The sequence below is a fragment of the Gnatocerus cornutus genome, chromosome 1 (assembly GCF_029298725.1).
Source record: "Gnatocerus cornutus isolate USDA-ARS CGAHR chromosome 1, icGnaCorn1.1, whole genome shotgun sequence".
Classification (NCBI taxonomy): domain Eukaryota; kingdom Metazoa; phylum Arthropoda; class Insecta; order Coleoptera; family Tenebrionidae; genus Gnatocerus; species Gnatocerus cornutus.
In genome coordinates, this window is record NC_142233.1 from 29,715,593 (window position 1) to 29,738,282 (window position 22,690).

Genomic DNA, 22,690 nt, shown 5'->3' on the forward strand with positions numbered 1-22,690 from the left:
TTTAGACTTTAGTTTATCTCATTTTATATCAAAATCATATAAATTTAACAATGATTATGACATTTTGATAAAATGTACTTAAAGATCAGATAAAAAAAAAATGTTGTTAGCTTTTCACCGGTTTTTTAATGTTTTTTTAACGATCTTCAAAAGATTAAGTGCTTTTTGAAAAATTGTTTATCTAAAAGACTCGAAAATCAGAATCGGCTATCATGTCAAAGATGTTAAGATTATTCTGTGTCATAGAATGATCTTGATACGTGAAAGCAGAAAAGTTAACATTGACATTTCTCTCTTTAGATTCTTGGAAAGCTATGCATTAATTAAAATAATTTTTGTCTAATAACACGTGCTAATTACCACCTATAAATAAATACATCGTTGAATATCCATCAAATCTGAATTGACATTTTCCTTGACAAACAGATTAAAACTGAGACATCTTATCAACTACTAATTAAAAATTTTTACGAAATTAATTTAAAGTTGATTAAAACATTGTTTAATTATGATCACTTTGATTGAGGCAGACCTCGGGCATTTTCGTAATTAAAGTTAGTTAATTAAACGTTGCAATTGCTGCAAACACCACAGTAACATTTATAGCTCTTCGTTTTGCAACTACACTAACAAAGTTCCAACTTTAGTGGCATTTCCAAAAAAAAATGATTGAAAAATCTCTCAAATATTAGTTTCTATAATCAACAGTTTCTGTGGAAATTAGTAGCCAACTATTAAACTAAAATAAACACAAAAGCGTTCACCGAATCATCAGAACTTTCAAAGCCCCGCGAATATTTTAACGTAAAACGTGTATCTGAGTTTTCAAATTAAATTCTACGTTTAAATCTAAACCGAAGTTGTCTTTCATCTCGTTCGAGCCCACACAAAGCCTTACTTCGCAAAAAGTTTACCCGATAAACCTGACATGAATGTAAGAAATTTTAACAAGAATCAATACATGTGGTTGAATTTATCAAGCATAACAAATTTAACATTCTGAGAGTGTATATAAAAATAACGGATTATCCTGACCTGACCTTTTGAAAAATGCCACAACTTTGTAGTCTGTGAAACTATTTTTTCTAGTCGAATGAAAGTGTCTTGTAAACAATAACAAAGCTGAAAATCGGTTCGAGAAAAAATAAGAATAGGCAATTTTTTATTGGAGCATACATTTTAAAATATTCTTCCAAATCTCTATTTAATAACTCGAGGCAATTAAACGCATGAAATTCTACTTGTTAGAACAAAAAACAAAACTGTTTTCTCTGTTTTTAAAGTACATACTTTGTTATTATTTTCAAGTGCACGGTAATTAATAAAAGCTCAACTAACTAATTAGAACTAATAAACTCCTGAAGTTAAGCTAGGAACTCAGTCTTCGCATCAAAGAGCAAAATTTACGCTTCGTAATTTAGCTATTTAACTATGGATAGTTACCTCAAAAATCATTATTCCAAATATAGAGCTTAAAAGCTTCCTTATTCAACATGGCCACCCACGCCGTGATCCTGCCCGATCCTTTCCGAGCCCTGCCGAGGTCAGGGCATATAACTGAAAGTCCTGTATGGATCCAGACTGCAGTAGCGTGCCGTAACAGCCACCCTTGAATTAACACAAGGGTTGTAAGTGGTGACGTATAGTTTAGTTCGGGGGTGAAATTTCTAATTCATTAACTAAAACCATCACTTCGTAAATTCACGGGGTAAGTTAAAATCCACCACCGCCAAGAAAATCATGAATGAAATTGTAGTACTTTGATATTTTACCACTTTATCAACCCTTTCTTTGTTTGCAGTCCATTTTTCGCGCGGTAATAGAGCCGTCGACATTTTTATGAAACATAAAAGTTTAAAGATGGAGTTTATTTGAGCGTAAAGTTTTATACATTGCAATTACGTGAAAAGTGCACCGGAGCTTTCTTTTTTGTTTAGCTTTTCTCTTCATTAAATTTAATCACGGGGAAGGAATTTATGGAGGTATATGAGAAGACGTTTTCGTGTTCATTACTTAGGAGAGGTGGAAAACCTCGTAATATCTTGTCGGACTATATTACAGAACCTTATATGCACAAATATGTGCGACAGGGGAGTTGAACAACTTGCGACAACTAATGGGAATTCTCTTTTGACATAAATAAACTAATTTTCTTCATAACTTGTCTGTTTTAACGACTTAATGTCGTAACTTATGATACAATTCTATTCTCTAGAAACTTATTTGCGCCACATTGTGTAAAAAGTTTACCAACTCATTTAGAACCGACAAAAAACTTTAACTTTAGTCCAAGTTTCAAACTTGTAGTTTCGTTAATTGATATTATTTAATTGTTAACAAAATGCGTTGTTTTATTGTCATTGTATAAAACATTTCGCATGCAGGTAATCGACGCTGACAGCGTAATAGCTTTAAAACGATATCTATTACAGCTTAATACAGAAACAATCATTTTATTCGATTTTAATAGCAAAAATCTGTTGATCGAACTGAACAAAAATTGCTCTTTTAAAGTTTCCTCCACTTTTTATTAATTAATATTAAAACAAACTGATACAGTTAAAGCTCTATAAATCTTTAACTGAACCATAAAGAAAATTGCGGTTTTAATTATTTGTTATTGTACACTTTATATTATAATTTAATTGCTAATTTAAAATACGGCCATATTTATGTGACATAAACAATAATTGCAGCAATATTCAGAATTTAACAACAATCATAAAACTATGAATTTATTAATAATAATTTACTAGAATCTAACCAAACTCGTTTCCTGTCGATGACAAAAGTGATGCAAGAAAAGACTTTATAGTGGCCGATAAAACAGACAGAAACAATTTGTTTTATTTTCTTTTTAAGACATGGCGTGTCCTAAAGGTACGCAATTAGGTCCAGATAATCCTGTTAACTTTTGTTGTAAAAAGACTGTTCCTCCAGATAAGTTAAGCTAAATGTAGGTAAATATCCATAATTTGCTTTGCACGGAAAATATGTAGATAAGATCAGAAACGCTCTAAAAAGTATCTGAGTTAGGAGACCTAAATTTAAGATCTTATTAACGATTTTGCAACTGGTACTTAGAATTTTGATATAGTCAAATGTCTTTCTCGTCGCAGGTAACAAATTTGAAAATTGCATGATCGGACGCACTTTGCTCACAGTAATGAACTGGACATGCAATAGTAATAAATAATGCATTCTAAAGATACAAAATTGTGCCCATTGTCATTTAAACGGTTTTCAGACAACGCATTTTCTAAGTAGAAAATATCCAATTAGCATGTACAATGTACATGTTTTGTGTTTATGACAGAAGTGCCTCTTAATTAAATTTACTTTTGTAAAATAAACTTAGTTGACTAATGCTGAAGTTACTAGAAACTCCAATACCCAACAGCTGCACCTTTCAAGTTAAAGCAAGTAGGTTTAACAAGGGTCGACATATACAAATTTATCCACTCTTTTCTTATCAGAGGTTTCAATCAAGTAAAAAATTCTTGTGTGAATAATTTCCGTTTGGTGTATGATAACGGCATAATAATTAAATTTGTAGGAAGCTGTCGTAATTTATGTAAGTTAATTACAACATGACTTCGTAACATGTTTTATTTAATTTATTGCCTGCGAAGAAAAAGTAATGTAATGACAGTTTTGTAATTGGAAAAGTCGAAAAAATTAGTTATGGGTTGTAGTAAAGATGCGTTTTCAAGGTTGAAGTTCTAATATTTTCGTGCTTCTCTTAAGATTTTAAATTTTTATTTCCACTTTTCTTACAATCAATCAGTTTGTCACAATCACTGGAACGTCCAATTTTCAATTCGTCTTTGGATTTCTTAAAACAAATTCTGTTTTTTTTTTCTAAAGCATTCTTAAGATAACCAACAAGATGCGATATTTGAAAAAAAAAAACAAAATAAAAATCACATGTATCAAGTTCGTTGCCAAACAAATGATTTTATTATTTGTCAAATTTGAAGTAAAATTTCCAAAATTTTAAGAATTGGATCGTCGTCGGTAGGTGCAGGAAATATAAAAACAACGGAAATAATAAAAAGTGTAATAAACCAAAAACTTATGTATATTTACATGTATATTTTACAAGGTCTCAAACGTGTCATCAAACTGTCCTAAAATCTTCAAGTCTCTGGTAGAACTTTATTAAATACTAAATACCCTGCGATGCAGTATATCTCTGTTGAGAAAATTTCTATGATATTCTCAAACCGCTTGCTGCTAAACAAATTTAATGCACTTTACCATAAACTAAAGCATGTCGGCAAACTTTTGAAATGTGTAAATTACTATTTTAATTATAAAGGCATTGATTGGGCTTAGATGCTATCTAGTGACAAAACTTCCACGAACTGCACTGATTTCAATATCACTTTTTAGAAAAACTGCTAATTCAAAGTAACTTCTAACTGGATTCGTAATTTTTCAATATGTGCGCTCATTTGTCAATTAAGAGTCTTCTAGTTCTTAAACGAAGGGCGTTAAGGCAAAAATTACTGCAAATTTTTGGTATTTAGTGTTAATTTTAATTCCATAATATTTTTTTTAAACTTTAAAAATTTACAAATTTCAGTTTAGTTAATTATATGACTTTCAGTTTTTTTAACAATATTTGTTTTGATGTTACTACTTAATTAACAAAATGAACTTTATATATTAATTTTGTTTGTTTGTGAACCGTACTTATGCACTAACAATAAATTAATAACAAAATAAATTTTGTAATTTAGTAAAAATTTCCACGTTTCTGAATTTGACACTAAAATGAACTCGCCAGCGTCAGCTCCCTTCCACCAACTGAATTGATCGTGCAAACAACCTAAGAATACAAAACACCTGACCGATCGATAACTCATCCAAACACAAATCTATTTCTCGTTTTTTCTTTACGACTAAATATAAATGTTGAACGTAATCACAAATGAAAGCTCAGAATAAATTACATTTCTGACTAACTAGTAGCTATTATGTGAAAAGGCCAACTCATTTATTTCATCGGTCAAAAATACTCAACCCTTCACTTATATCGATTGTACATGTTTATTCAGCTCTGCCCACGTTTCTAGTATAACAATATCGTATTAAGTTAATTAAACATGACAACAAAACATAATAAACCTTGGGGTATTCACCTCAATTTAACTCTAAAACAACGCGCGAACATTCAATTTAGAACGCAATCCAGAAAATTGTTTTCATATTTTCAGACTCAACATGCGTTCTCTCATCATATTATTTATGGCTTGCCTTTTGGGTCATAAAGCACACGCTTGGGGAGGCCTCTTCAATAGGTTTTCCCCTGAAATGTTGGCAAACATGGGCTATGGAGGCCATGGGGGGTTTATTCAGGTAAGAGCTCGATTAATTTATTGTGTAAATAGTGAATGCGTTTAAGAACACTTTACTACTAATGGTATTTTTATTGGAATCGATCCTATTTGTTCTTTGAGTAATGTTATCTTTACTTGACTAACAAAACGACATTTTCTCCGTTGCATTGACGGAAATTCAATAAAAGAAACTAAAATTGCGATAAAATGTATTTTCAGAGAGCCAGCGAAGGAGAAGAAGGAATTTTAGAGGAATATCCCAGTGAAGGCGAAGACGAGCCCTGCTATGGTAAACGCTGCACTGCAAACGAACACTGTTGCCCTGGCTCTGTTTGTGTCGACGTAGATGGAGGTAATATCCCTGAATTACACCATTTCCTTTTTACGCCCCAATAATGCAACTACTGTGATGAAAAGTAGATAAATCTTACAAAAGGACGAGAATGCGTGGGCATACTATCAACGGGACGGAAACATGTGATGGGTGAAAGTCGTCGAAAGGGATGTCGGCGAATTTCACGAAATTTATTGCCAACACTTGACTTGAAATTTCTTCTTACATGTCGTGACTAAAGAAGTTTTAAATTACACGGCTTAAGAATAGAGCTAATGCAAAAGCCCTTTGGCTTTGTTGGAATGTTTATTTCATATTCTGCTTACCACGTTGCTTTGTTGTGCATAAATCCTATTAATCACATTACTAGAAACAATTTGTCATTTGTTCATTATATGTAGCAGAGGTGAATTATCTCTACAGGCATTTATTAAAATGTCAACGTCGGTAACATTTACAGAGCTTTGTTTCCATGATTTACATTCATTTTATATTATAATACGATTATAAATACGAGAAAGTCGTAAAGAACTCCTAAAAACTCCAAAGACAAAAAAATTACGGCAATTTTTGAGTTTTTTAGTGAAATTCAAAGAATTTAAACTCTCACAATATAACATCGCATCATTTAACAAAAAGTTTCCAGTAATGTGAGCCCTCTTAAATAACCTCTAAATGATCTCAAAATGATTCCGCAACTTGTTGCAGTAGTCGGATCCTGCTTATTTGCTTATGGGCGCAGAGTAGGCGAGTTATGCAGAAGAGACAGCGATTGCGAATCAGGTCTTGTTTGTGCGGAATCAGAACCAGGTGTGTCTACAAGAGTTTGCAGACCTCCTGTACATCAAGACAAACAATACTCAGAACCTTGCAACATGTCAAGCGAATGCGACATTTCCAGAGGACTATGTTGTCAACTTCAGAGACGCCATCGGCAAGCACCAAGAAAGGTAAGCAAGAGAATTAGAAGACTGTAACTTTGATGTGTGTTTATCTTCCCTAATAAATTGGCAAGCCTCCTGCAATTAATACATACTTTTAAGTGGTTGCGATCTTGATGCCTGTCACATCTAATTAATTACCAAGACTTTGAAACTTTGGCGTTTGCCAGAGGCTCTTGTATTCTCAACACATCTCTTTGTGTCATAAAATGAGGTCGCGACCTAAATTTGGAATAGGGTCGATATGACTGGAATTGTTTTTTGCAGGTTTGCTCGTATTTCAAGGATCCTTTGGTATGCATAGGCCCAGTGGCGTCTGACCAAATTAAAAACACCATACAACACACTGCTGGAGAAAAGAGGCTTACGGGTCTTGCATCTTTTAAAAGACCCATGCACTAAGTAATTTTTCTTCCCATGAAACCTGTACATTTCATCGTTACGCCGGAAATTACGTCGTACGGTTTCATTGATTTTCGTTTTTTATTGTACACTAATAAGGTAAAGGTATTATTGATTTGAGAAAGTTGGACTAACGTTATTATTTCGAGCCCTCCAATAGAAACGTACAACGTAAATTCTTGATAATCGCAAAACATAACATCCGTAAGCGTATTGATTTCAATTTTATGTATTGGCTGAGGTATTTATAGTGTTTAAGGTGTTTTCAATCAAATTTTAAATCTGGCCTAGATTTAGTATTGAGAAGATAAAAAATACATATCGTAGTACTTAATAGATGTAAGAAGATTTAATGATTGTGCTTCTCGTAGAACGCACAAGAGTTATATTTTACAGAGTAATATTTCAGAACTTTTAACCGTCTAACTGTGATGATTTATTATGATTTGCGCCAGAAAGTCTTTCGCGATTAATCATGATACGAATAAGGCAGAAAAAAACAGAAGCTGTGTTGCATTAATCGCGGACGGGGGCTTTCAACTACTGCTTCATATATTTGAGCGCAAACTTCTCGATGGAACGAGATTGATACATATCATAATATACATATCATAATTATATTGATGTTATATTACTTTACTGTGAAACATATACGAGATATTAAATAAATGTCTACAGCAAACATCTTTCATTACCCTTCTCCACTGTTCTTTTTACTACAGCAAAAATTCTAATCACGATCCTCTTTAAACTCTTGAGCGGCAAATAAAAATAAGAAGAAACTTTTAACCTGTCTATCAACATTCTTTTACTCTTTTTTGATAAATTTCGCTGCAGGTATTTTTACGGGGTTTGAATATCTATTTTTGGATCAATGATGTGAAATACAAGTTCTCCCTAGGAAGGAAAGAAATATCCACACAAAAAAAATTAAACTCGGTCAAAAGATGTTTTGGTTTATTTTGGCCTTTGATGGGAAGTTTAAACCGCACGCCGAACAAGCGTATCAAGTTTGAAAACAAAAGAAAAATTGCAAGCCGGACGAACTCCTTTGGTTTTAAATTTTTCCAGACGCTATAATCTGTAAGTCCCGTTCAATTAAAATGAGCCAATTTGGATAAAAAATCGAGGAAGAGAAGGAAAAAATTAAGAAGAAAAATCCTTTCTGGGTTCGCTAAACGCTCGGGACAGAGTTCGTTTAAAATATAAATAAATCTGAATAGAAATAATAAAATATATTCATTTCTTATTTATAACATGGTATAATTTACATCGTCTGATCATAGGTGTAATGTAAAAGTCTTGAGAATTACAGTTAAATATGAAAAATCCACCTATTAAGGAAACTTTCGAACACAGCATGAATAAAAAATTAAACCTAAAAAGCCAACATGTTGTCAGCTGACTGTACCGCTTGCTCTAGTGACAGAATGGATAATTAGGGCAAGACCTGGCGTCAACACCAGCCGGAACCTGGGCCGGAACTCCAGCAGGAAGCCCATGATTATAAGCAGGAGCTGCTTGTGCATTCCATGCACCTTGGTTGCCGTTCCATTGTCCACCATTGTTATTCCATTGCCCACCATTGTTGTTCCATTGTCCACCATTGTTCCAATTTTGATGTTGTCCTAAAATACCAAGTAGGAACTTGCATTCGACGCGATAAACTTACCTGCATAGCCAGGAGCGAGAGCTTCAGCGAGTCCTTCGCCGTGGTAGTCGCCATCTCCGACGTACTCACCTCTGTCCAAAGCAGCTTGAAGAGATGGATTATTGTACTGTGGAACAGGTGCGGGATTGTATCCGTTGTATTGAGGAGCGGGATTGTAAGCATTGTATTGGGGACCAGAGTTGTACGGGGCTGGAGCATTGGGGTTAGCGGCAACAGCGGGGTTGTTGCAGTTGGGGAAGTTGGGACAAGCTTGAGGACTCACTCCTGCGGGGAACTGGTGCGCTGGAACTCCTCCAGCGAGGGGGCCATTCCACACACCAACGGCCACCGCAAATGAACAAGCCAGAACGGTCTGAAAAGTGAACAAGAATTAAGGAAGAAAGGAAGCCGGTTTTGTTGACACTTTGCATATTGTTTACAGCGCGATTTTAATGTTAATTAGTAAAAGGCAAAAAAGTGTGACGCAGCAAATAACGGTACACAGCGAATTGAATATTCAATTAAAGAGATGCACTAAGAATGCGGTGAATCCCCGGAGAGATGGGAATCCCCCACTCTGATCACAGCACTTTTCACTAGATAATCCTTTTTGGGCACTGTTTTCACTGATGGTGCGTGGGGGTGGTGGTGACTTACCAGTTTTACAAACATGTTGCTATTTTGCTGGAAATGAACTGAATAAAGAGGTAAATGTGCTCTATTTATACGTGTACCACACCTAATCCACCCGTTGCATAGAAAATGTAACAGTATCAATATTTTTAATACCGATCCCACACGTAAGTGGAATAAAATATAGAAGCAACGCAATAATAGGGTACGATCCTTGCAATAATGAACGTGTGATAAGTTCGAAACTTTGTTCCTTCGCCTTCTGTCACATTATTTCCAAGGTTTCATGCTTCATTGCCATGGTAAATATTCAACCATTAAACAAAAAAAATTGCTGGTATCGGATAAAAAGTTGAAATACCTCTATTAGGTGAGGCTTTCCTTATTCTGTCTCATAATGAGACTGTGACCTTACCGGTGTAACAAAGCATTTTTCAAGAACGCACGATTGTTTCAGCACTTGCCTTTCTCATCTGGGTAAATGACATCACGCCCAATAAAAGCTTGAAATTTGTTCTAACTTTTATTAAATTAAATTAATTTAGGCTATATTTTTTACAAAATATTGTAACAACATGTTGTCAGCTGGCAGTCTAGCTCGGAGAATCTAACTACAGAAGGGGTAATTGGGGCAGGAGCGAGCATCAACACCGGCAGGGATCTGGGCAGGTTGGCCGACTCCTGCAGGCAATTGATGGTGTTGAGGTTGGGCGTAGGCGGCTGGGTTGTAGGCTGGGGCGGGGTTGTATGCTTGAGCTTGTCCTGGAAATAATCGGTTAGAAACACACTTGTCTTCGCACCTAATTAATTACCTTGGTATCCTGGAGCGAGGGCTTCAGCGAGACCTTCACCGTGGTAGTCACCGTCTCCGATGTACTCACCTCTGTCCAAAGCGTTCTGTACCTCGGGGGCGTACTGACCGCGAGATTGAACAGGGTTGTATTGTTGAGGAGCGGGTTGGTACTGAGGGGCAGATTGGTATTGAGGTACAGGATTGTACTGAGGTTGGTATTGGGGAGCTGCTTGGTATTGTTGAGCAGGTTGATATTGAGGAGCGGGTTGGTACTGAGGAGCGGCGTTGAACTGAGAGGCGGGTACTTGGTTGACGGCGACGGAAGGGTTGGCACAGTTGGGATAATTGGGACAAGCTTGAGGGTTGACTCCTGCGGGGAACTGGGCAGCTGGGACTCCTCCAGCCAAGGGCCCGCTGTACACCGCAAGGGCTACTCCCAAAGCGCAAGCTAATACGGCCTGAAAATATCACGTCACCATCACTAGTCACTCACTTTTTTCGTACTTACCAGTTTTACAAACATGTTGATAATTTGCTGTTCGAATTTACAATGACAATCAGCCGAAATCTGCTCTATTTATAGCGGTACCACACCCTACCCATGGGATAACCATGAACTTACGAGATGGGACATTAACAATGGCCCACCACCACCTTGAGAACGTTTTTAACCGAATTTCTGCAATAGTTGGGTTTTTGAAACGAATGTGGTAACAATACCGGAGAATATTCAACGAAGTGAAGTAACCACGCCTCGGATATAACAAAATGAGGATGCCCTTTCCAAAGCGTGCACTCAAGGCGCGTCTTTAATGCAGTTGTTATCGAACCACTGAGGCCTTTTTACGCAAAGGGACTGCACCCACTTATGACCTTTGCGATGTGTATTGAATTTAGATATGACCTCAAGTGTAGCCTCCAGTACGTGTAATTAAAGATTGATTTAAATTATGCAAAACAGTCCTAGTTGATTAGTTCCCAAACTACACTTGATCAGAGATGAAAACAAAACTCATACGGAAATAGAAATTAAATTTTTATTCCAATTTCCGCCACGAAATATTTTATGCATTCTCGCAGCAAGCGGACTGAAACTTCGGTAACATGGATGCAATAAAAATGATTTGCATTTTTTCAAAATAGAAGGTGACTTTACTTTTTATTTCTGTCCTTGATTGATTACGTTGACCATATAAATGAGTACTTTTAACTTATACAGAAAAGTAACTTTCCTGAGAAACTCGTTCGTTCTCAAATAAAAGAATTTGACTTGCATGTTCTTTCAGATCCTAAAGAAACAAGAATATTAAGATCAAAAATGATACATTTGAAATTGTGTAACAAGGTCGGGTTGACAATAATCCATTTTAACGAGGCTTAACATTCCAAAACACAGCTAAAGTTTTATTAAGAATAGTCCAGTTAATAGTTTATAGAATCATAACTGTCAAAACTGTAATACCATTATAGAGTTAATGCCATATCCTGCAATAAATTACTACAAATTTGAACGAGCCAAATTCACTTGATGACGTCTCAAGGAGCACTGAAGACATTAGAAAAACAAAATTTATGTGCCCGGTGAAAATCAATTTCGTGCTTTAGTAATTAATTCGTGACAGATGCTTATTAACATGGAGACGTTTAATTTCTGTTATCAGAAATACTGAAAGACATCAAATATAATTCATTTTCCACGACAAAAAGAAGCTCAATATTATTATAAATATATACAATTTTATTTGTTTTTATTGTAATAAAACCGCAGATCGAGGTTAAGATAGTCACTTGTTTGGTACTTTTTAGAATCAGAAGACAAAAACTGAAATACCATCTTGATTTATTTAAACAATTGTAATTTTAAATACAAAAATCTGCATTTTTTGTGTTCTTTATTGTCACTTGAATCGTGATGAATGGCTGTTCCGCTGTAAGTAATGACAAGGTTAACTCTGGCCAAAGAAACCTCATACAATGAAACGCAAAAAATTCACAATGAAAAATTAATAAGAAAACCGTCTATCCATCATCGTTAAACTTATGTCGCAGCTGATACACCTTTAAAAAGTGTATAACAACTGCCATTCTCACCATCTTACAACATTTTGATAGTAATTCTGATAAAGTAAAGCAGTGGCACCGTTTAGATAAGAGGAACACGATTCTTAAAAGGTTGTTTGTTTTCTACTGGACTCTATTTATACAACTGCAAAATTCAATTTAAAAAGTTATCTGATTAAATGGAACGCCAAGGTAAAAATTTATTTAAAATGCAGTTGAAACAAAGGGACTTACTGCAGAAGTAATGATTTTTTGCCATTTTAACCTAGTTAAAAACACAATGTTAACAACTTTACTTCTTCGGCAAAGTTAAACAAAAATTATTTCTAAATTTTATTTACAATACTTCATAATTAATGGTATTATATGAAGGAACTTCAAATAAAATTAGCATTTAATTATATGTTTCAGACTTCGAACACAAGTCTAACCAATTATAATCAGATAAAAATAACACGTAATTATATTTTTAAAGAAAGTCAAAATAACTTTGTGACCAATGCGACCCGAATGGAAAGGTGACATGTTGCAAAACTGTAAAAATAAAAGTTTATTATAATACAAATTCTGCATATTTTAACATTCTCTGCTGAAGATATTATTTGTTTTCGTTGATAAGTTAAACCATGTACAATATATTTTAACCTTTAAACGCCATTTTCATGAACATTTTAAAATAATGTAGGTTTATTATTCCAAATAATTTATATTTACATCATCCAAACCAACAAAGTGTTATGAAAAGCTCCATTTCACTAAGATAAATTACATGCATAATGTGGTAAAACCAATATTATAATTCACATTAAATTGAGCATAACGACTAAAACGCAATATAAATATTAAAACATTAATTATAAATATTTTTGGAACTGCATTTTCAGAAACTTTGCAAAATATTAAAACAATAAAATTAAATATCAATAAATAGAAAATAATTCCTAATGTGAAGAATTAAAAAGCCAATATTTGAAACAATACCAGAAAACAAGATAAAACTGGATAAAAAATCTATTTATGATTCTAAAATTTTGAGATTTGACAGAGTTAATAAAAGTGTCAAATGTAGTAATGTCTTAAAATTGCATTCTTGCATTTCTAAAATTACCGAAAATACGAAATTTAATCAAGAAAATTAGAGATTTTTGGTTCGTCCTAAAATAAAAAATTTCAAAAAAATGTGTGTTCTAGCATTCATCAGAATTAATAAACGCGTCAAAAATAGTATTGCCTACAATTTGATTTTTGAATTCCTAGAATTAATTAATGTGTTCGGGATAAAATAAAAAAATTGTAAAAATTTATTTCTAGTTCTAAAATTTTGGAATTCGGCAGAATTAATAAACGTGGCATAAATAGTAATGCCTCTAAATTTAATTCTTGTACTTTTAAAATTACCGAAAATACGAAATTTTATCCACAATAATGGAAATTTTTACTTCGGATTAAAATAAATTATTAAATCATTAAATTTCAATCTTGTTCTCTTAAATTACCAAAAATAATAATTTTAATCTAATATAATCTTAGAGATTTTTAGTTCGTCCTAAAAATAAAAATTTCAAAAACATGTGTTTCTGGATCTAAAATTTTAAAATTTTGCAGCGTTAATTAGCGTGTCAAAAGTAGTAATGCCTCCAAATTCTATTCTCGTATTTCTAACACTTCAGTCAAAAAGTCCCGGGACTAACCCAAAATTGGTTTCACAATTAAAATTTATGCGATGGATAGTTTCAACCTTCAAAAGATACGTGTCAAAATTTCATGACATTTTGACTATTAATTTTCAAGGTATTGAAGTTTTTGTGAAGCTACTTTTGATATTTTCAAAATAATGGAAAAAAGCGAATTTAGAGTGCTTATTAAACATTGTTTTTTGGTGGGAAAAAATACCGTTGAAGCTCACTCAGCAATGGCTTGAAAAGTGTTAGGGGGGAATCTTCTCCATCGAAAACAACAATTTGTCGGTGGTTTGCTGAGTTCAAACAGGGCCCTACAGACAGCAGATGGTGAAAGTCGTCCAAAACAACCAAAAACGCAACAATCGGCCAGAAAGGTTAATAAACCATTAATAGTGAATATTACTCAATGTTATTAAACCGATTAAAAACCTAAATCAAGAAGAAACGGCCCCATATGACGAAAAAGAAGGTGCTGTTCCACCCAGGTAATGCGCCGTGTCACAAGTCAATGGTGACGATGGCAAAACTACCAGAACTGGGCTTCGAACTGCTGCCGCACCCCCCATATTCTCTTGACTTGGCCCCCAGCGACAATTACCTATTCGCAAATTTGAAAAAGATGCTAAAGGGAAAAAAATTTGGGACAAATTGTAAAGTCATATCTCAAACAAAAATTTTTTTTGAAGACCTTGACCAATCGTTCTACAAAAAAGGGATCGAAATGTTAGAAACGCGTTGGACGGAATGTATAACTCTCAAAGGAGGCTATGTTGATGAATAAAGTTAAATTTTTCAAAAACTGTAATTTTTTAATAGTTAGTCCCGGGACTAATTGACCGAAGTGTTAAAATTACTGAAAATACGAAATTAACAAAAATAACTTTGTAACAAGAAGTATCAAACCCGAATAAACATCCAAATAAGTCTTCCTCCAAACTCCAGGCGTGTACCTACCCGGAACCGCGACTGCTTTTACAAGACCAACCGGAATCGTATCAAGAACCACAACCAATCAGACCAGCACTCCAGTTAGTTCCAGTTGATTTTAAGCCTTGCGATAATTACTATAACAATTAATAACATTTCCTTCTCTCCCTCAATCACGCAATCTCGTAGTACTGCTAATTTAACATTTTCAGGAATATTTAAATTTATACAACAAACTGATTTTGCCTGTCACGCACATTTCTAAAATGTAAATTCGAAAAGTATAATACTTTTTGTGCTCAATTATTATTGCAAAATTAACAATTGTGAAGTCATGCGTGTATCAGAATAATGGTATTAATCAGCAAATACCAATTGGTGACAGTTTTAGGCTTATAATGGCCGTTTATATCATTTTAACAATGACTGGGAATTTCAGTATTTGAAGAAGTTATTGCGTTACTGATTCTGTTATTACAATTCGCTGCTTTCTAACAATGTGGCCTACACCCCACCTTTACTAACAACGTAAGCGACACTTTGAAGACGTCATTGTGTTCTAATGAAATCGGCCCATTGCATATCAGAGCAATGCACACGAAATTTAGCAAGTGGAGCGAATGCACACAGACCCCAAATTTAGAACAAGCAAGTAGTTTTAATTTTGTAATGATTCGTTCGTGATAAGTTGCAATATAGAGGACAAAAACTGGAATTGAAGCTCAATCTTGAAAGCCTTGCTCGAAATTGCGGAAATATGTCCGGTGAATTTACCAAAATTTCCTTTGTTCCAACAATTTTGAAATGGTCCTTCCTTTGATACAAAAAACTCCTAATTAGCGACGGATTCTTGCAGCGGCATTTAAAACAAAATATTCCAATAAATTAGCCGCCGATAAGTTAATGACAGTATCTAATTTCGGGCGTTTAGTGTTTATTGGTATCGCTAAACCATAAAATCCTGAGTCGATTAATCATTCATCAATTAGTTTTAAAGTGACTTAATTGAGATAAATATTGTCTAGTCTTTTTCTTTACAAATTATGATTTTCCCAGAGTGTTAATTTCTGTCAACCTAAATTTGGAGCTCAGTAAATATTAATAATTTTCTTAAGATATCAAAAATAAAGTACTTGTGCAGTGCTACCGTGTTAATTAAAATAGAATTATGACCCTGAACTGTCTGCTTTGATTGTACTGTTATATCAGTTCTATGGGCGTAGGAATTTAGATATAAAGATCACTTTTACTTTTTATTAGATTTTGTTATTCAATTGCAAATTACCACGATCTGGCTATAAATCATTTCGAATTAAATAAATGTTTATTCGGTGGGCAGTTAGACCAAGATCACACTCAATGACGTGCTTCTGGGCAAACACAGTTTCCACTGGAGCAGATAATATCTTAATTTGGACACGAGTCAAATTAAAAGCACGTATGCTCATTTACTAAGGGTTTGGTTCTTTTTTTTCTATATTACGAATAAATTCCTGACCATGAGATACTTTCTAACATTTTTATACAATTTGACTGGTGGTGCCTCCATTAGCACCTTTGCATTGCAGGTCCCTATCGAATGCAGTCAAGGTTATCAAAAATGACAAACTACCTACATTGCAACAAGAATAATTTATTGTGCATGTGTAAAGTGCAACAGTTATTGACTTTCTCGCGCAATTGCAGCGAAAATATTAATTGCACGGACGCGGAAAGGACATGCGTTGATTTTTCTTTATTTCTCTTTCAAAATTGTCAGGTTTCCATCTAGATTGTTACGTTTTATTATCTGGTTAAACTTGAATGCGCTATTTTAAGAGTTATTGTTGGAAATAACGATTTTATCGGATTCTAAGCATGTATCGTCACGATTATAATTCTACGTGACATTTCTTTTTTAAGGACGCAATGCATGGAAAGATTTTACTCAAAACATTTATGAAGATTAAATCAAATTTATGCGTTTTTTTTTCCTGCGTTATCACTTGTTTTGATTGGCGCCATACGGGGTGTGCCCGATTTTATTAATTTATTGAAAAATATCGTATTACTCATAAAAGTGCTCTTTGGCTGACAGGTATTTTGTATTTTAAACACCTGCCCGATTAAAGAAGGGCGACTATTTATTTAAAATTCAAATTCGTGTTGTGTATTTATTTAAAAACGTGTTGAATCTACTAAAAGATCACTTATAAGGTGAGATTTGACAGCTGTGAAATATTGGAATATCGAAAATGAGAATTATTTTTTTATCGTCAAAATATGCTTGTTTAATTTACGTATTTTTGGTAATTTGTGTAGTGTTTTATGGTTTTGCATAACCAGTATTTATGAATTATTCATACAGTGAGAAATGTTAAAACTTGTCTATTGTGTGTTCATGAATAATTATTTCACTAAGCAGTAATTAAAAGTGTATGCTTGGAGGTAAAAGCTGCAATTCATGTATGCAATAAGATTATACAGAGGATTCTAATAAACGAAATTAAACCGAATAGTAATGACTAAAACTCCGAATCAGCAACTTCAGAACAATGCAATTTTCATGGATACTTTTTTTTTACTTTTTAGAGATTCTTTTGATTTTTTATTAATTAAATTAAACTTTTTGTATTCATTGCTAGATTCTTTTACTTCCATACATTAAATATTAGATGCAGAAATTCATACCTATATGTATGTGCAGAGTCCGCAACACTTGTAGGCAACCTCAAAATCGTCTTTAATTTGTCCGAATCTTGTCATAAAACAAACATTTCCCTGCTAATTTACGCGCAGGAAAATTGAATTTTCTTGACTAGTACGGTAAAGACTTTACAAGATGATTTTATTTCATTTGCAAGGCAACAACTTGTTTAGAAGTAAGCAGTCAACAAATTAACAAACTTCAATTTTAAAATTTTTGTCCAAATTAAAACATTGATTTAAATGTTTACGATTTCCGAAAAAATCTAATACAAAACAAGTCAGTAAAATGTCTTACTTGGCTCGAAGCCTTAAAATACTCGACACAAAGTGCTTCGTATTTCAATATGGCAACTAATCAGTTAATGTGTTATTTTCCTCACTCTTATGTAAATAACTGTTAAAATAACAAATCGAAAACTTTCACAAACTTATAGTTGAAAAGCTTTAGAATTTGGCGCAAAAACGTGTTTTCTATCACGAATACTTTGACGTCGCGACGCTTCGCAAATGTAATTTTTGTCGATTTTCAGATTTTTGTGAAAACTAACTGATTTTTTTTTAATATACCTGCATAATTATATTAAAAATATATCTGTTTTTATTTTTTCCTTAAATTTTAAACAGAATTTGCATAAAATTTCAAATAAAAACTAAGAATTTTTTAATACAATTATGTATATTGAAAAGAATTAAAATTACCAATTATTTTCACAAAAACGAAAATTGCTAAAAAAGTTTTCGCCAGCAAGTAGAACTTCATTAACTGTAAGCGTATGCAAATTTAAAATTTTTGCACCATAAACGAGTAAGAAAAATCCAAAAATATCTGGAAATAAAATATCATGGAAGAAAACAACACTAGAAAATGTCGAAAGAAAACAAACGGATTTGGAGTAAAAATCATTTGTAAAAAAAATAATTGAAGTTTTTGAATTCGGCACACTGAACAAAAAAAAAAGTGTTGGAAGAGAAAAATTGAATAATTAGGGCAAGATGCAAAATGTAAGAAAAAAATGCAAATAAGAGAAAAGAATAAGTGGAATTATAAGAATTTGATAACGTTTGCATTCTTTTGTTGCTTTGAATTTTTTTATTTTTTTAATCATTTTCATTTATTGTTTTAATTTTTTTATTATAAATTAATTAAAACCAGATAGCTTAATTTTCATTGCATTAATAAATTTAGCTTGATAATGGGACCGAGAACTAAAAAATATTACACTTCATGAAAAAATTACAGCGTGAACTCACCTTGCATGAAAGTTTTCTATTGAAAAATTTGCAGAAATAAAAAAGCAAAACTTTGTAAAATCGTTGATTGCTTTGGATCCTATAGTGGTAAAAACGTATTGATTTCCACCAATCTAATAACATCCAGGGAAGAGAAATAAACGGCGTTGTAAAAGAAGCTCATAATTTCAGTAATCCGTTGGAAAATAGAAAATTGATTTCGAATCAAAGGATGTGAAATGGACTTTAGAGCAGCATTTTAAAGAAAAGTTCATCCGTTTCTTTTCTTCTCGAGACACAGACGAAGAGATTGATTTTACTTAGAAAATGTATGACTTTGTAAGTCCCCCATGTATATAACCATGTGCCTTGGTCTCTTAATTATGCAGGCGCCTCCTCCGACGTGGGAAAATGGTCACATTCTAACCGTCTCCACCAGCTCTGATTGAAATATCAAGGTCGTAAGACCATGGCTTACTTTGACGCGGCAACCATACACAGGAATATTTAATTTACATAAGACTTGGATATTCTTCCCGAAAACGGTTGTCTCCAAAAATCGGCCAATTAACCGGATTAAAACACGAATTTGACATTCCTTTCAGGAATTTCACCTTGGTTCCGTTTCAGTTAATCCAATTACCAAAATTACTATATTTACAAACCTAATGTAAATTATTGCAGACGATTAGCATGGCAATAGCTGCTTATTGCTACCCAATAAATGTAAGCATAGGGAAAAGTCATTGGGTTCTTGTAATTATTTAAAATAATGCGACATTTTATAAGGAATTTCATTGTGATAGCTCGGGGTGAATTTGTCCGTACAATGTGCGTTTACGATGCTTTCTAGAGTGTTCACGTGGCTGATCATACTGTGTTCACCTTGGAGGATATCTTTATGATGGATTAATTACTTCGACTTGGGAGATTTTAACATCAGTTAGTGCGCTTCCGTATGTCCGTGAAATAAACAGAAGCCGAAAACAGAAAAGATCTATACGTCAATACTTCATTATTCATTAATTAAACCTGTTAGTGTTCTTTTAAAGGACTTGCTTACAGACTTGCATCATATAAAACTTTATGTCACGTTAAAGCTATTGCCATTAAATTTTAATGTGAGCAAAACATTGTTCCACATTTTATTATTTTGTCGAAGTTGAGTTGAAATAATTTAGACCAAATTCGAAATAAACGTAAAGTTTTTTTAATTAGGTATTTACTAACTAAAGAAAACTAGAATACAACAATCGTGCAATCGTGGTAATAAAATTTGAGAAGTAAAAATAAACTTGAATGAATAATTCATAAATTGAGCAAAGAAAGTGATTTGAACTTCCCGCTTTCCAGTGTATAATTGGTTGCCTATCCGATGACACGTTCAACTAGTGAATTTTGACAGTTAGTTATTCAAGTGAATGCAAATAACGATAATGGTGAGTAACTGCTAGCTAAAATCTGTTATTTTCACATAAAAACAGCAAAAAACCGTCAAAACTAACGTAATAACTCCTCATGTTGTTGCAGGCTAACTATACTGAAGACCAGATGGCCGGTAAGTAAAGAGAAGCACAAAACTAGGCTATGTAGCCCCGCCTTACATTCTTCTTTACACATATCACTATCGTATTTATTAAGTTTCGCTCTATTTCCTACAATAATTGTTTATTTTTCGACACATATAATCATTCACATTTAGTTGAAAACTGCATTAAAATGCAAATAAGCCAATATTCCACAAAGAATGCACAGATACTCCCGCAAATTCGACGTAATGATTCATACTGTTGATTACTTCCTTATATGGTACTGTTTTGAAAGTAACCCCGATTTCATCAATCTTATTCGCGAGAGACGCAGATGTTCATCAGCAATCTCTGCAGTCACTTAACATGTATCTGTACGAACCACACAGTAAACTCACTCTAACTTCACTTGAAGGTAAATTTCTATTGTCCTAATTGTATTTCATTGTTTTTTGTAGAATTCCAAGAGGCCTTCCAGCTCTTTGACAACAGAGGTGATGGCAAAATCCACGTCCGCCAAATCGGAGACGCTTTAAGAGCCCTGGGACAAAACCCTACAGAATCGGACGTGAAAAAGTACACCCATCAACATAAACCCGACGAAAGGGTTGCTTTTGAAGTATTCCTGCCAATCTACCAACAAATTTCCAAGTCCAGAAGCGCAGACACTGCCGATGATTTCATTGAAGGCCTGCGCCACTTTGACAAGGACGGTAATGGTTACATTAGTTCTGCAGAATTGCGCCATTTGCTAACCACTTTGGGTGAGAAATTGACGGACGACGAAGTGGAACAGCTTCTTCAAGGACAGGAGGACTCGCAAGGAAATGTTAATTATGAAGAATTTGTTAAATTGATCATGTCAGGTTAATGTCGTTAACAGATAGCATTTATGGGTGCATTTAAACTAATTTATTATAGTCTATTCTTTATCTATTAATTTTATGTTTTATAGTGCCTTCATTCCAATTTTTATTATATAGCATAGAGGCATTTTGTATTAGTCATTGTACTTATAAATTTTTCACTATCAGGTTGTTGAGGAACCTGTCCATAATGACCAAAATAAAATATCGATAATGACTCGTTGGATTATTTTTTAAGTACCTTCGTCCTGTTTCGTCACATCCGAGTCATGTGATTTGCGCAAAGCTTTCTACTGGAGTTGTTACAATTCACGCATTTGTTTTACATTTCATTTGTTTAAAAATATTGGAATAAAATGGTGAATGCGCCGGTTCTATTTTTCATAATTTGGGTACATATATTTTGTTTATAAATATTTTTCGAACCAAGATAAAAAAAAATTAAATTTCAAATTGGAACCAATGGGAATGCAGAAAATTACTGGCTGCAATTGGTTCTTCACAAGTTAAGTGGAAATGGTAATTGCTGATTTTTTATCAGTTCCATTTGGCTAAAAATAGTTTTGCGATATCAAAAGTGTCCAAAATGAAACAATCAGTTCGTTAATATGTAATGAAGGTAAATATTGTTGATAACACAGCATATACGAAACAATTTTTAAAACAGCAAAGACGAGCAAATTCAAAGTTAGGTTAGCAAAAACTTCCCTTAGAAAACCTATTGTTTCTCGGCCTTATCACCGAAAAACCATGAACTTTTTCCGACCATTTGCCGCTTTTTTTCGGATTTTTTTCTGATCTTCTTCACAAGATGCCAGCAGCAGTGCGACAGGTGTTGAGAATTGGCGCCAAAGAACTGTCTTTATCCCGAATTCGCGCCTTATTCGCCAAACCGTTACAGTCCGTTGCCGTTACTGAATTCAGTTCAAGTTCCAAAGATTCAAACAGCGAAAAACCAAAAATGCCTACTTCAAGTCTTGTTTTAAAATATACCAAAGTGGTTCCAGAAGCCTTCCCTCCAACTAAAGGCTCCGTAAAAGCAGCAGGTTATGACTTAAAAAGTGCTTTTGATTGCACCGTTCCTGCGAGGGGTAAGGCTCTTGTGGATACCGGCATCAAAGTACAACTTCCTGAAGGCTGCTACGGGAGAATCGCCCCCAGATCTGGATTGGCGGTGAAGAATTTCATCGATGTTGGAGGTAAGAAATTCGGCTTTGTTTGAATGAAAGGTAACGTTTTTTTGGTGCAGCTGGGGTCGTTGACGAAGACTACAGAGGTGTGCTTAAAGTGGTGCTCTTCAATCACTCAGACACCCCATTTGAAGTCAAGGCGGGAGACAGGATCGCCCAGTTTATTTGTGAGCGCATTTACTATCCCGATCTTGAGGAAGTCAAGGTATGTATAAAATAAAAAGTCTCCGGTAAAACTAATTGAATTTTTTGCAGGAGTTGTCTGAAACCGTTCGTGGCGAAGGTGGATTTGGGTCTACTGGCACCAATTAACCTGCTAGTATTACAGTATTTACTATTGTTTAATGTATACATTTTTGTTCCTATGTTTTTCTAATAAAATTGGTCTTTAATCGATTTTTTCTTTGTTTACGTGTAA

At 33.9% G+C, this 22,690-nt stretch overlaps 5 protein-coding genes across 7 annotated transcripts; 3 read left to right on the forward strand and 2 right to left on the reverse strand.

Annotated features, from left to right (window-relative positions):
- Nucleotides 1-1,546: 1,546 nt before the first annotated feature.
- Nucleotides 1,547-7,704, forward strand: spab (space blanket). Of its 2 annotated transcripts, none has more exons than XM_088045223.1 (5): nt 1,547-1,708; nt 5,223-5,364; nt 5,565-5,697; nt 6,388-6,629; nt 6,888-7,704. In XM_088045223.1, the coding sequence occupies exons 2-5, from the start codon at nt 5,230-5,232 to the stop codon at nt 7,020-7,022; spliced, it is 645 nt and encodes a 214-aa protein (XP_087901349.1). In that variant the 5' UTR covers nt 1,547-1,708; nt 5,223-5,229; the 3' UTR covers nt 7,023-7,704. The 2 variants fall into 2 exon arrangements, with proteins under 2 accessions (XP_087901349.1, XP_087901357.1); XM_088045231.1 differs by having other exon boundaries at nt 6,391-6,629.
- A 538-nt stretch (nt 7,705-8,242) lies between these two features.
- Nucleotides 8,243-9,442, reverse strand: LOC148181457 (uncharacterized). Its single transcript, XM_088035135.1, has 3 exons — nt 9,331-9,442; nt 8,695-9,046; nt 8,243-8,650 (listed from the first exon to the last, which is right to left on the reverse strand). The coding sequence occupies exons 1-3, from the start codon at nt 9,343-9,345 to the stop codon at nt 8,442-8,444; spliced, it is 576 nt and encodes a 191-aa protein (XP_087891261.1). The 5' UTR covers nt 9,346-9,442; the 3' UTR covers nt 8,243-8,441.
- A 374-nt stretch (nt 9,443-9,816) lies between these two features.
- LOC148181458 (uncharacterized) lies at nt 9,817-10,936 on the reverse strand. The gene is made up of 3 exons (XM_088037694.1): nt 10,608-10,936; nt 10,119-10,557; nt 9,817-10,068 (listed from the first exon to the last, which is right to left on the reverse strand). The coding sequence occupies exons 1-3, from the start codon at nt 10,620-10,622 to the stop codon at nt 9,914-9,916; spliced, it is 609 nt and encodes a 202-aa protein (XP_087893820.1). The 5' UTR covers nt 10,623-10,936; the 3' UTR covers nt 9,817-9,913.
- Nucleotides 10,937-20,021: 9,085 nt separating this feature from the next.
- On the forward strand, nt 20,022-21,299 carry Mlc-c (Myosin light chain cytoplasmic). Of its 2 annotated transcripts, XM_088034847.1 has the most exons (3): nt 20,022-20,126; nt 20,218-20,245; nt 20,675-21,299. In XM_088034847.1, the coding sequence occupies exons 1-3, from the start codon at nt 20,109-20,111 to the stop codon at nt 21,085-21,087; spliced, it is 459 nt and encodes a 152-aa protein (XP_087890973.1). In that variant the 5' UTR covers nt 20,022-20,108; the 3' UTR covers nt 21,088-21,299. The 2 variants fall into 2 exon arrangements, with proteins under 2 accessions (XP_087890973.1, XP_087890967.1); XM_088034841.1 differs by lacking the exons at nt 20,022-20,126; nt 20,218-20,245 and adding an exon at nt 20,430-20,631.
- A 261-nt stretch (nt 21,300-21,560) lies between these two features.
- On the forward strand, nt 21,561-22,668 carry dUTPase (Deoxyuridine triphosphatase). Its single transcript, XM_088037088.1, has 3 exons — nt 21,561-22,281; nt 22,332-22,477; nt 22,528-22,668. The coding sequence occupies exons 1-3, from the start codon at nt 21,894-21,896 to the stop codon at nt 22,582-22,584; spliced, it is 591 nt and encodes a 196-aa protein (XP_087893214.1). The 5' UTR covers nt 21,561-21,893; the 3' UTR covers nt 22,585-22,668.
- Nucleotides 22,669-22,690: the final 22 nt, after the last annotated feature.